The 14,431-nt window shown below is 41.7% G+C and overlaps 1 protein-coding gene across 5 annotated transcripts in view; it reads right to left on the reverse strand.

The window, feature by feature from the left end:
• UNC13C (unc-13 homolog C) overlaps window positions 1-14,431 on the reverse strand; it is a 413,239-nt gene that overhangs the window by 108,322 nt on the left and 290,486 nt on the right. For all 5 annotated transcript variants that reach the window (XM_060178197.1, XM_060178195.1, XM_060178196.1 and 2 more), the window contains exons 18-20: window positions 12,717-12,843; window positions 5,265-5,361; window positions 1,882-2,025 (exon numbers count right to left, since the gene is read on the reverse strand). In XM_060178197.1, coding sequence (XP_060034180.1) covers window positions 1,882-2,025; window positions 5,265-5,361; window positions 12,717-12,843 — 368 coding nt within the window. The remainder of the gene's footprint in view (window positions 1-1,881; window positions 2,026-5,264; window positions 5,362-12,716; window positions 12,844-14,431) is intronic.

A 14,431-nucleotide genomic window follows, 5' to 3' on the forward strand; every position in this document is an offset into this window, starting at 1 on the left:
CAGTCAGACAGGAGTCTCAGGATAAAATCCAACTAGTCAGAGATATTTCATGCTCAGAGAGTTACAGCATTAGAACCATACACTGCAGGACTGTGTAGTGTTTGTTCAGTCCTTTAGGACACTGCATTTTAGCACATCTAACAAAATCTAGACTCTCCCATAGGTAACTCATTGGGACCTAAAGCGTTTGAGTTAAATATTCTGAAGCTGTCTTATTTGAAAGTCTAAGGAAAATAGCAGTGCCCATCACTAGGTTCTTATGAAAAATGAGCAAGAAATAGAATGGTGTTCAACTTGGTGTTATTGTTGTTAGGACTTGGTTTTCAGGGAACAAGGTATATGTCTTTTTCATTCACCATAGCATATATTTTTTTCTTTTTCCAACTGTCAACAGAGCTGGGACTCAGTTCCTGAGCAATGAACCCACCATTCCTAGTAGCTTCATTTTTATTATTATTCTTATTATTTTTAATTTGCTTTCCCCTTTGTTGCCCTCATTTTTTATTGTTGTTGTAGTTATTATTATTATTGTTATTGTTGATGTCATCATTGTTGGATAGGACAGAGAGAAATGGAGAGAGGAGGGGAAGACAGAGAGGAGGAGAGAAAGACAGACACCTGCAGACCTGCTTCACCGCCTGTGAAGTGACTCCTCTGCAGGTGGGGAGCCAGGGCTTGAACCGGGATCCTTATGCTGGTTCTTGCGCTTTGTGCCACATGCGCTTAATCCACTATGCTACTGTCTGACCCCCCATTTTTTCTTTAATAGTGAGAAAATGAGAAGGTAAAGTGAGATAGAGAGAAACAGAGACACCTATAACACTGCTTCACTGCTCTAGATATGTTTATGAACATATATTTATTATGCTCATGAATATGTTATAATAGCCAGGATAAAGTATTTACTGATTTGTTTATTAAATATATTACTTTCATCTCTAAACCACCCATACACACCAGTCCTAAGAACATTCACTGAACACATGGTCGTTTTGTGTTCCTCAAACCTCCTGAAAGCACCTGCTTTGACATTTGAAGTGTTGTTTGGTGCCTTCTTTAGTGTTGTTGTATGTGTTTAAGCAAGGACAAGCCATCCCTTTAAGTCCTATCATCAAATGCCAACTATTCCAAAGTCTATGTGGATATATACTGTTTTATCTTTAGATTGTATCAATCTTTCACCTTTAATAGGCAGATATAATTAGAATCTTCTCTCCAGGGAAGCATTTAAAGAACTGGGGGCTCGAACCGGGATCCTTACACCGGTGCTTATGCTTTGCGCCACCTCCCAACTACCCTCAGATTATTTTTAAGATTTTTTAAAATTGTTTTCTTTTTGGTGAGAACGATACACACAGAGATAGATAATGGGGGGAAGGGAGGGGAGGGGAGGGAGACCTCCCCTGGCTTATGTGGTTCTGAAGATTGAATTTGTGACCTCAGGGCCTCAGGCACAAGAATCATTTGCATGATACTATGCTGTCTGTCCAGCCTGACTCTGAGACCATGATGTCCTCATGCGATCCTGCCTCTACTATCTGTCCAGCCTGACTCTGAGACCATGATGTCCTCATGCGATCCTGCATCTGCTGTCTGTCCAGCCTGACTCTGAGACCATGATGTCCTCATGCGATCCTGCATCTGCTATCTGTCCAGCCTGACTGTGAGTCTATGATGTCCTCATGCGATCCTGCCTCTGCTGTCTGTCCAGCCTGACTCTGAGTCTATGATGTTCTCATGCGATCCTGCATCTGCTGTCTGTCCAGCCTGACTGTGAGTCTATGATGTCCTCATGCGATCCTGCATCTGCTGTCTGTCCATCCTGACTCTGAGACCATGATGTCCTCATGCGATCCTGCATCTGCTGTCCATTTAACTCACCTTTGCAAATCTTCTCATGAAGTGAGACAATGCTTCAGGGTTAGGGCATTCCAGTTTCTTAATGATCTCAAAACTCTGATTAAGTTGAGCAAACACATCAACCACAGAACAGGAAAAGAGGGCATGGTCAGATGTCTGCTGGAACTGAAGGGAGAGAAGACAAAATCATCGCATTTAATAAATACATGGCATGGATCATGAAAAGTCTGCATCAGACATGGTCATTTCTATATGCACCGGTTACAAAGATCTCATCTGCTTAAAAATTACTCATCTTGTGGTCCGGGAGGTGGTGCAGTGGCTAAGGCACTAGATTCTCAAGCATGAGGTCCTGAGTTCGATCCCCGGCAGCACATGTACCAGAGTGATGGCTGGTTCTTTCTCTCTCTCCTCCTATCTTTCTCATTAATAAATAAATAAAATATATTTTTTTAAAAATTACACATCTTCTTAAGCTTAATGAAGTAAAAGGTGAAAGACAACTACCAGATGATTGTCACTCATATTTGGAATCTAGAGAACTGATACAGATGAACTTGAAAAAAAAAAAAAGAAGCAAAAAAAACTGTTTCTAAGTCTTGTGAGAACTGTAGTGGTTTATCACTGGGAGATGGTTTTGAAACCAAAGAAAGACCCAACACTGGCCGCCAGCTATAGACTAATTTCTCTCCTCTCTGTGTGTTACAAACTCCTTGAGAGGCTGCTTCTGTCACGTATTTCTCATCTTACAGAGAAATTCCTATCACCCGCCCAAGCTGGTTTCCGCCCAGGAAGATCTACCTGCGAACAAGCCCTGGACCTCTCAACTTACACTGAAAATGGATTCCAGAAGAATTTAAAGACGGGTGCTATCTTTGTTGATCTCACAGCAGCCTATGACACGGTCTGGCACCGTGGTTTCCTAGTCAAGATCTCAAGATGCCTGCCTCCATGGGTGGCCAACACTATATCGTTTCTTCTCCAAAACAGAAGATTCCAGGTGCATCTGGGTGACAAGTCTAGCAGATGGAGTCTTGTCTCAAGTGGCCTCCCCCAGGGCTCTGTTCTGGCTCCTACGCTATTTAATATTTACATCAATGACCTCCCAGAAACTTCTTCAAGGAAGTTCATCTACGCCGATGACATCTGCTGTGCAACTCAGGCATCCAAGTTCGACATCCTCGAGGAAACACTCACGAAAGACATGTCTCTGATATCTGATTACTGTAAAAAATGGCGACTAATCCCTAGCACTGCAAAAACGGTATCATCTGTTTTCCATCTACAGCATGCCTCAGCCTCGCGTGAACTTAATGTGCAGCTTAACGATATGAGAATCCAGCATGAAGCCCAGCCAGTCTATCTTGGCGTTACTCTCGATCGCACCCTGTCATTTCACGAACATCTCATAAAATCTGCAGCAAAGGTGGGCGCAAGGAATCACATCATTGCGAGACTGGCCAGCTCCTCATGGGGCGCAAGCGCTTCCACACTACGATCATCCTCTCTGGCATTATGCTATTCCACTGCAGAATACTGTGCCCCAGGATGGTTCCGTAGCCCCCATGTCCACTTGGTCGACTCCAAATTATATTCCTCCATGAGGATCATTTCTGGAACCATCCGTTCCACCCCGGTTCCACGGCTGCCAGTTCTTAGCAACATCGCCCCGCCAGATACTCGTCGGGATGCGGCATCATCTAAGTTCATTTCCCACGTCTACGCTCGACCGGACCTGCCAATATACGCGGATATCTTCGCCCACCCTGTCCAACGCTTGACGTCTCGTCACCCAATCTGGTCCCCTACGCCTACACTGAACTTCTCTGTTCCAGTCTCTTGGAAACAGAGCTGGCAGTCAGCTGAGGTCAAGAACAAACACCTCATCACAGACCTCTGCGAGTGTCAACCCGGCTTTGACCTGGCACATTATGATCGGGCCCTCCTCAATCGCTATCGAACAGGCCATGGCCGGTGCGCTCCTATGTTCCATCACTGGGGAGCCAGAGACGACCCGAACTGCCCCTGCAGCTCCAGACAGACTATGACCCACATAGTCAACGACTGCCACCTCTCCAGATTCAAAGGAGGTCTCGAAACTTGACATCAGGCTCAACCTGATGCTGTTGACTGGCTACGGAAGAAGGGCAAATGCTAGAAGAAGAAGAAGACTGGGAGATGCGAGGATGGGACACAGAGCTTCTGTGGTGAGTGTGGCATGGACCAATACACTGTAATCTGACAGTCTTGTAATCTAGTCACAAAATAAAATAAAATAAAAATTATTTTCTAGAAATAATATATTCCTTTTCTAGAAAAAATATAGTAGAGTAGTCGCAGACTATTATGAAATGACTTCTTAGATGACCTGGAGGAGTGGGTCTTTCAAATCTTATTCCCCACAGTCAGTAAGCCAGCTGAAAAAGTGGCTCACAGCCTTTAACATGCTGCAGGAGTGGGAAGATCCCAGGATTTCAAAGGAGTTTTGAATGAACCTGCTGAATTTAAAGATTCTTGACAAGAAAAAAAAAATCAGGGGAAAAGTCTGATTCATTACTTTTTATTCTGAGTTTGAATGATTTTTGAGGATTCTTACTATCCCACGAAAATGTATTATAAGCAGATACTTGTTTCTAATGCATATTTACAGCCAAGCTAATGTTAAAGTGTGTCATTAACTCCATGCAGCTCTTATGTGGCACTGGGGAATGAAGCCCAGTCCTCAGGCATGCATGATGCCTCCAGATGGCTTCTCTGGCCCAATGTTATATTCTGGTTTTCTTGAGAGGGAGAGACATAGTGAGGAGAGAGAACAGTGCTGCTCAAACATCCACGGAGCTCCCTCGTGCTAGTCATGCCTCTCTACATGTTTCTGGGGATTAAAGTCAGGATCTCACACATGGCAATGCATGTACCCTGCTGGGTGAACTATGTCCTCATATCTGTATTATTATTATTTTAAATAAAATTAAAAAGGTTTTTTAGAGTTTTTTTTTCCCTATCAATGTCAGCACTGGGGTTCAGTTCCTATATGACTACATTGCTCTTAGTAGGTTCTCTTTCTCTCTTTTTTTCTTTCTCTCTTTCTTCTTCTAGTGGATGATATAGATAGATAGATAGATAGATAGAGAGAGAGAGAGAGAGAGAGAGAGTATGACTCTGAAGCCCCGCTCTACTATTTGTGAAGCTGCCCTTTGCTGGTGTTGCCATGTGGCGGCCAGATACTCCATCCTGGGTTTGCACATTAGTGTGTGCACTGCACTGTGGGAGTCACCTGAGAGCCTCCTGAATTTGTTTTAGTCATAGATGAATTAAAACAAAATTTTATTAATAATAATGTGCTAATGATTCCATTAGCTTCAGACTGGGCAGTATGAATGAATCTCAAAGCAAGCTAGACTCACTCCATCTTTCTTGTCTCTTCCCAGAGCTCCGTGAAGGAATTCCATGGACACATCTTCATTTTCATCCAGCCACTGCATGACAAAAGGCTCGAACCATCTGCAAATATAAAAATGGCAGACTCTGTCAGAGAGGTCACATGCACATAATTCATGATGAATTTGGCTCTTACTAAGAGTAATTCATGACCAGCAGTCAGTCTCTCTCTTTTTTACTTCCTTCTCTTCATTTTAATTTCTCAGAAACCATTCGCTTTACTCTACCAAATATACTCCTCTCTTTGACCTTCAAGTTCTTTTTCATGGTGCCTCCCATGTTGCTCCAACTCCCACTTGGCGGTTTACTCTACAATTTACAGTCCCTCAACATGTAAACCTTGTGTTGTGCTTCCTGTCAGGCTCTCCTGACTGATGGGTTTCCACCCAGGCACACCAAGAGACCCATATACCAAGTAGTCTCTTGTCATGGGCTCTGTGTGCTCTTCTTTGACTCTGAGTTGCTAACCACCTACAGTTGGGTCTGTCAAGGATCTGAATTAGGTTTTGCGGTTGTTTACTCCTTGTGGATGTGCAAGGTCTAGCACCCTTCGTTTAGAAGACCATTCACGGGCCAGGCTGAGGCACACTGGGTAGAACATGCAAGTTACAACGCACAAAGACCCTGGATCAGATCAGCCCGTTCTGCACCTGAAGGGTGGGCTTCAGAAGTGGTGAAGCAGGGCTGCAGATATCTCCTCTTCTCTCTGCCTCTCTCTTTCTCTCTCAAGATTTTATATATTTGTTCATGAGAAAGACAGGAGGAGAGAGAGAAAGAACCAGACATCACTTTGGTACATGTGCTCCCAGGAATTGAACTCAGGACCTCATGCTTGAGAGTCCAGTGCTTTATCCACTGCGCCACCTCCCAGACCACCTGACTTTCTATCTTCCCCTTCCCTCTTGATTTCTTTCTGTCTTACTGGTAGAAAGAAAGAGAAAGAGAAAGAAAGAAAGGAAGGGAGAAAGAAAGGAAGAAAGAAAGAAAGACATGAAGGAAAGAGGGAGGATGGAGAGGAGGGAAAAAGAAAAGAAAAAAAAAAGCCATCGGAACGGGTAGATTCATTGGGCAGGCACTGAATCCCAATAGGAACGCTGGTAGCAATAAAAAAATAAATAAATGGGAGCCAGGTGGTGGTGCAGCTCGTTGAGAGCACACATTACCATGTGCAAGGACCTGGGCTCCGGGCCCGTGCTCTCCACAGCAAGGGCACAGCTGAGGCGGTCAGCAGGGCCACAGGCGCTGGGCTTTCTCTGTGCCTGTACATCTCCCAGGCTACCCTCAACTTCTCTATGTCCTAGCAGATAAAATGAAAAGGAAAAAAAAAAAAGGCTGTCAGGAATGGTGGATATGCCATGCAGGTAGCAAGCCCCAGTGGTAAGCCTGGTAACAAAAAATGGAATAAAATAATAGAAAATAGAAGACGATCTATTTGACTACTAGTTTGAATCGTCGTCTCTGAAATAACATGTTTGGATTTGATTCTAGTCTATTATTATTATTATTGTTTTGCTACCAAAGTTATAGATGAAGCTTGGTGCCTGCATGACTCCACTGTTCCTTGTGGCCTTTGTGTGTGTGTGTGTGTGGTTGTCACTGGGCCTCTACCAAGCCAGGCTGATTTTTTCAGATAGAAAGACGAACAGATAGAGAAAGAAACATACCAGAGGACTGGAGTAGTATTCCATCGTGTGTGTGTGTGTGAGTGTGTGTGTGTGTGTGTGAGTGTGTGTGTGTGTGTGTGTGTGTGTGTGTGTGTACTTTCTCAGCCACTCATCTGTTTTGGACACCTGGGTTGTGCTACCAGGTTTTGGCTATTACGAACTGTGCTGCTATGAGCATGGTATACACAGTTCTTCTTCTTTTTTAATCTTTTTAATTTATTTATTATTGGATAGAGACAGAGAGAAATTGAGAGGAGAGTGGGAGATAGAAAGAGGAGACAGAAAGACACCTGCAGCCCTGCTTTACTGCTCATGAAGCTTTCCCCCTGCAGGTGGGGGCCGGGGACTTGAACCCGAGTCCTTGCACACTGTGATGTGAGCACTCAACCAGGTGTGCTACCTACCACCTGGCCCCTACACAGCTCTTTTTGTATGGGTGTGCTTAGTTCCTTAGGGTTTATCCCTAGGAGGGGAATTGCAGGTCATAGGGTAGGTCCATTTCTATCCTGAGAGTTTGCTCTCCACAGAGGCTGGACCAACTTACATTCCTGACAGCAGTGCAGGAGGGTCCCTTTGCCCCCCAGCCTCTCCAGTATCTGCGGTTTCTGTCCTTTCTAATGTTGGCATATCCCCCACCCCATGAGTAAAGTGGCATCTAATTGTTGTCTTTATTTGCATCTTTTTAAAGTAAGTTTAACCACTAATCAACCAATCATATCTTACTTCCTCTTCACAACCGCTATTAGCCTTTGTATTTATTTATTTAAGTTTGACTGAGCTTGAGATTTTGAAACCGCATTTAGTCTGGAAATCAATGAGGAGAAAACACTGCCATCTTATCAATGCATCTTTCAGAAGCATTTTATATCTAGCCAGTTCATCTCATGCTTCTCTCAGGAATGTTCTCCCATTGCCTGAACTGAGGATTCAGATCATGTTCACACTGGTTTCTTGTGGCTTTAATGCTACTTGGATTGAATTAGATGTCAATAGATTTCACCTTTACCTCACTGTCCACTTGTTCACCAAAGGGGCTTTAGTGATGAGACAGAAGCAGTGCTTTAAAATCACTTTTCTAATTAAAGTTTATAAGTATTATATATATTGCAACTTCTGGGGGACTTTGTGGGAAAGCAGGGAATGGACGGGGTGGAGAGGGCTTTGGGGGGTCCTGGTGCATGACGGTGAAAAAGGAACTAAGTTGGTGGTGAGTGTTTTGCAAACTCCTGTCACAGGGAGATGAGAACTTCTGCCCATGTGTCAGCATCTGTACTGTGAAGATTTAACCCCCTCACAAATAAAGTGATTTAAAAAAAAAAAGATGTATTCTTTATATGTAATCTTCTAACTATCGTTACTATATATAAATTCAATAAACTTCAAATTTCACTGATTTCTTGTAGTTTGCTTTGTATTTTCGGGATGCATAATTCTCCTCATTTGTCACACTCTCTGCATATTAATACTATATGCCAAATTCATGCGATTCACCGGACCCGTCACACGGTTTAACAAGTAGTCTGTTTTAGTAAACGCACCATGTGCGTCAGATAACGAGCGCTTTGTCGCTGCGGCTTAGGGACTGTGTGTAGGTTGCATAAATAAAATTCACAAGGCTATGGAATCTCTGGGTCACAGATACACAGATGCAGGCATCGATGAATAGGTAGGAGGCAGACTTCTCCAAGTGTGTTATGCATAAATTGGGATTTTTTGTCTTGCTTTTTGTGTTGACTGCTGAAAGAAATGTAATTTCCAGAGACTTTTTCTTTTCCCTGACAAGTTTCTCACTTTATGTTAGGACATGCTATATTGTACAAACCAATTTAGAACTAATGGATCATTCTGTTAAATTTGTTATTTTAGTAATATATAAGTGATTAAATAGTAAATGAAATATACATAGTAAAAGGCACACAGAATGAGGAGGAGAGGCCACAGCACTGAAGCTTCCTTCACTGTGTTAGGGTCTGGGCTCACACTGTGGGCATGCACAGGCACAGCAGTGTGTTATCCAAGTGAGCTATTTTACTCCCCTCATCAGAAAATATTTGAACCCTCAATAGTATTTCTGGGGGTCAGGCCACAGCATAGCGGGTTAAGCACACGTGGTGCGAAGTGCAAGGACTGAACGTAAAGATCCCGGTTCAAGTCCCCAGCTCCCCACCTGCAGGGGAGTCGCTTCCCAGGTGGTGAAGCAGGTCTGCAGGTGTCTGTCTTTCTCTCCCCCTCTCTGTCTTCCCCTCCTCTCTCCATTTCTCTCTGTCCTATCCAACAGCAACGACATCAATAACAATGACAATAATAATAGTAACAACAACAATAAAAAAGAATGATACTTTGGACATTCTTTAAAACAAAAAAAATTAAAGTATTTCTTATTTTAAACTCTGTTTTGATTAATGTTAATAATATGTGGAAAATATTTTTATCCTTTTCATCTTTTGACTTAACATTTCTAGACCTTCCATTTTAAATCAGTATGTTATGAGCCAAGTATTTTGCATTTTAAAATATTACCTACTTGAACTATATTGTTTGGCTGGAATATAAATACACTTATAGAACTACATATATGGCAATTAGTTATATGGTACACTTAATTTTAAGTCTATCACTTTATTTCCCCCAAATTTCCTACCTGTTGTTTAATGTTTTTATTATTTTTTCTTGTTTTTAACTGTTTATTCTTCCTTTCTTCACAGATTAAATGATGCTTTCAAACACTTTTATTTTACAATTTGCTGGTTCATTTACCATTTCTGGTGTTTTATTCTTTCATACATCGTATTTTCATCCAATATAATTTTCTTTCAGCTAAAATACAGGTGTGTGTGTGTGTGTGTGTGTGTGTGTGTGTGTCTGTTTAAGTCTGTTATGTAATTGTATGCCTGGATTTTGTTTTGTTTTTGGAGGATATAGTTGATACTTGTAGGGCTGTTGTTAGTTTTATTTCATCATTTAAAAATGCCATTTAATCATATTCTGGTTTCTACTATTTCTAATAAATTATTAGTCAACACAACTATTGTAATTCTTTTTCTCAAATCCAGTCCCACTTTTAGAATTGTTGTTGTCACTGGGGTACATTTCCATCATTCACCAAGGTACATGTCAATATATTTCACCTTTACCTCACTGTCCACTTCTTCACCAAAGGGGCTTTAGTGATAAGATAGGAGCAGTGCTTTAAAATCACTTTTCTAATTAAAGTTTATAAGACATCTGGAATGGGGCCGGGTGGTGGCGCACCTGGTTGAGCGCACATGTTACAATGTGCAAGGACCTGGGTTCGAGCCCCTGGTCCCCACCTGCAGGGGGAAAGCTTCACAAGTGGGGAAGCAGGACTGCAGGTGTCTCTCTGTCTCTCTCCCTCTTTATCCCTCCCTTCCCTCTCGATTTCTGACTGTCTCTATCCAATCAATAAATAAAGATATAAAAAAAATTTTTTTTAAAAAGACATCCAGAATACTGAACAAGTTAAAAAGCTGTAATAATCCTAGAATGATTGCAGTAAGAATGCAAAGGGTGAAGATATGTAGGAGAGAAATCTTGAAGATGTAATTGAAAATAATGATTTGACTAAATACATGAGTAGAGGAGAGAAGGTGTGTCTCTCAGTCACACCTGGGCTGTGTTGCTTGAATTATTTCCTTTTTCCTCTATGAGCATGCAGTCCTCTCCAGAAATGTCCTGTACAGCGCCACAGTGAAGGCCGTGTCTCTCAGTCACACCTGGGCTGTGTTGCTTGAATTATTTCCTTTTTCCTCTATGAGCATGCAGTCCTCTCCAGAAATGTCCTGTACAGCGCCACAGTGAAGGCCGTGTCTCTCAGTCACAACCTGGGCTGTGTTGCTTGAATTATTTCCTTTTTCCTCTATGAGCATGCAGTCCTCTCCAGAAATGTCCTGTACAGCGCCACAGTGAAGGCCGTGTCTCTCAGTCACACCTGGGCTGTGTTGCTTGAATTATTTCCTTTTTCCTCTATGAGCATGCAGTCCTCTCCAGAAATGTCCTGTACAGCGCCACAGTGAAGGCCGTGTCTCTCAGTCACACCTGGGCTGTGTTGCTTGAATTATTTCCTTTTTCCTCTATGAGCATGCAGTCCTCTCCAGAAATGTCCTGTACAGCGCCACAGTGAAGGCCGTGTCTCTCAGTCACACCTGGGCTGTGTTGCTTGAATTATTTCCTTTTTCCTCTATGAGCATGCAGTCCTCTCCAGAAATGTCCTGTACAGCGCCACAGTGAAGGCCGTGTCTCTCAGTCACACCTGGGCTGTGTTGCTTGAATTATTTCCTTTTTCCTCTATGAGCATGCAGTCCTCTCCAGAAATGTCCTGTACAGCGCCACAGTGAAGGCCGTGTCTCTCAGTCACACCTGGGCTGTGTTGCTTGAATTATTTCCTTTTTCCTCTATGAGCATGCAGTCCTCTCCAGAAATGTCCTGTACAGCGCCACAGTGAAGGCCGTGTCTCTCAGTCACACCTGGGCTGTGTTGCTTGAATTATTTCCTTTTTCCTCTATGAGCATGCAGTCCTCTCCAGAAATGTCCTGTACAGCGCCACAGTGAAGGCCGTGTCTCTCAGTCACACCTGGGCTGTGTTGCTTGAATTATTTCCTTTTTCCTCTATGAGCATGCAGTCCTCTCCAGAAATGTCCTGTACAGCGCCACAGTGAAGGCCGTGTCTCTCAGTCACACCTGGGCTGTGTTGCTTGAATTATTTCCTTTTTCCTCTATGAGCATGCAGTCCTCTCCAGAAATGTCCTGTACAGCGCCACAGTGAAGGCCGTGTCTCTCAGTCACACCTGGGCTGTGGTGCTTGAATTATTTCCTTTTTCCTCCATCTATTGTACTTTTTTTTTTTTTTTTGCTAAAAAATTTCTAGATGTAGGCTTCTTTCTAGATGAGGTTGTTTTTGTTGTTGTTGTTGTTGTTGTTGTCTTGTTTCAATTTCTTTTTGATTTGAGACATTTCTCTTTTTCTAAATTTCCATTATTTATTTGGATAGAGACACAGAGAAATTGAGAGAGGAAGGAGAGGGGAAGAAAGATACCTGTAGCCCTGTTTCGCTAGTTACAAAGTTTTTCCCCTGCAAGTGGGAACAAGGGACTTAAACTTGGGTCTTTGCGCATATGCATTCAACCAGGCGCACCACTGTTTGGCCCTAGTGAGATATACATTCACTTTCATGCTGCAGTATTTGCACATGCCTGGCATATGGAAAATTACTGTTAGCAGAATAATATAGAATACTGCAAAATTCAAACATGCTATCCCAAATTTGATTGTGTAATTACGAGTATGTGTGATAGAGACATTTATGAAAATGTCACCTTCTTAATCATAGCACATTTTAGAGTATGGGTTGCTAACATGTTTTCAGTTTGACTCTCATAGGTCAATTAGTAATGCTCTTATTCTTCCATTGAGATCTGAGCTTGAGCAATTGTATGGGAAAAAACCCTTCATTCTATAAGTCACCTCTTCTCATAGGTTTTGTTCTTTCTGAGTAGAACATTCAAGTGACAAATGTAATAACATACTTGACTATAAGAAAATTCAATTAATGACTGTTTCCAAAGACTCACAAGTCGTCTAAAATAAATCAATCATAAAAGAGACCTTGCATTCAAACTTATTTGGAAACAAACAGACAAGGGTTGCACAGTTTAGTATAGTATTTTTTTTTTTTTTTTTTGGTCTTTTAAAGATCAGGAACTAAGAGCAGACATGGGGGTAAAAATCACTACTTACAAGGAATATTCTGGAACTGTATCTTTGAAAGCAGGTAGCTCTCTCACGTATTCATTATAAAACCACTTCACTTTGAAATGCAGATTCATATAATCTGTACTCTTGCATAACCGTTGTTTTTCATGTTCTGCAAAAGATGACATCAAACATGCGATAACGTTTAGTTTGTCAACAAACTGCCTTATGTAATCTACATTTCTTCTTTTTTTCTTTTTAGCTTTATTGGATAAAGACATCCAGAAATTGAGAAGGAAGGGGGAGATAAGGAGAGAGACAAAGAGACACCTGTAGCACTGCTTCACCACTTGTGAAGCTTTCTCCCTGTAGGTGGGGACCAAGGGCTTGAACCTGGGTCCTTGCACATTGTAACATGTGCACTCAACCAGATGTACCACCACCCGGCCCCAAATCTACATTTCTTAGTCGTGTTTCAAAAGAGAAGAAAAAAAATTGTATCTGAGGCAAAAAAAAAAAAAAAAAAAAAAAAAAGGAAAAAAAAAGATGAATTGCTGAGGACAGACATGGACTTATTTATTTTTCTTTATAAATTGCAAAAATCATCTTTGATCCTAAGCGGAGGAAGCAGAGTCAGTCAAGTACAGCATGAAATACCTTGAATGCTCTTCCACACCTCTCCAAAACAGCTGAACCTCTAGACACAATTAACGGGGTAGATAACACACAAACACATTTCTACTTCAATTTTTTAATATTTTTATTACTGTTAATCTGGTACAAAGTGCCAGAATTCAGACTCCACACAGAGATAAAGTAGTCAAAGGAGGGGCCATACAGTATCTAATAAATATTAAAAATGTGAATGGGTACAGCTTCAGTTTTGACATTTAGTACTTCCAGAACTAGCATCATTGCTGAAAAGAAATGCTGGGCTCTTGGCTTTTTCATGGGCATGACCGAGGGGAACCTCAGTGTTGTGGTGTGTGTGACTGTGTCTTTCTCTCTTTCTCTGCCTCTATCTTTCTAATATTGTCTCTATTTAAATGTTGGCCTTGGCTAGAAGACCAAAGAAAAAAAGTTCTACATCAAGTGATTTTAATGATTTATTTTATTATTATTATTATTTATTCTCTTTTGTTGCCCTTGTTGAATGATTTCTTTTTTAAAGAAAATTATTTATTTAATTATTATTGGATAGAGACAGAGAGAAATTGAGAAGGGGACGGAGGTAGAGAGGGAAAGAGACAGGGAGGGACTAGGAGCTGGAGCCTGTGTCCTTGTGAAGTGTGCACCTAGACAGGAGCGCCAGCCCCAGTGCCCTGATTTCTTTACCATTTTAAGTTATTATCTTGCGATTTGTAACATTTTAAATGTTATTTTATTTGGATTCCCTATTGTGTGTCTTTCTCATTTCTTGCTCAAAAAGTACAGATTACAGCCATTATTCTGAATTTGCCGTATAGTCCTCGGTATAGAAACAAATAGTAATATAACTAAGTAGTTTTATCTTTATTGCTATTCCAGTATTAATTGCTTGGTCAATTTTGGCTATACAACCCCAACCAAACTATCTTTCACTATTTCCAGCTGTGGTGCAATTTTGTCGAGTAGAGAGCATCGTGACCTCAGCTCCATGAGAAGCTGTGTTAAGTTCTTTAAATTTCTTTTAAAAGTTTGACTTCTTGGGGGTCAGGTGGTAGCGCAGCAGGTTAAGCACACGTGGCACAAAGTGCAAGGACCGGCGTAAGGATCCTGGT

Source organism: Erinaceus europaeus, chromosome 18 (genome assembly GCF_950295315.1).
Source record: "Erinaceus europaeus chromosome 18, mEriEur2.1, whole genome shotgun sequence".
In the NCBI taxonomy this organism is placed as follows: Eukaryota; Metazoa; Chordata; class Mammalia; order Eulipotyphla; family Erinaceidae; genus Erinaceus; species Erinaceus europaeus.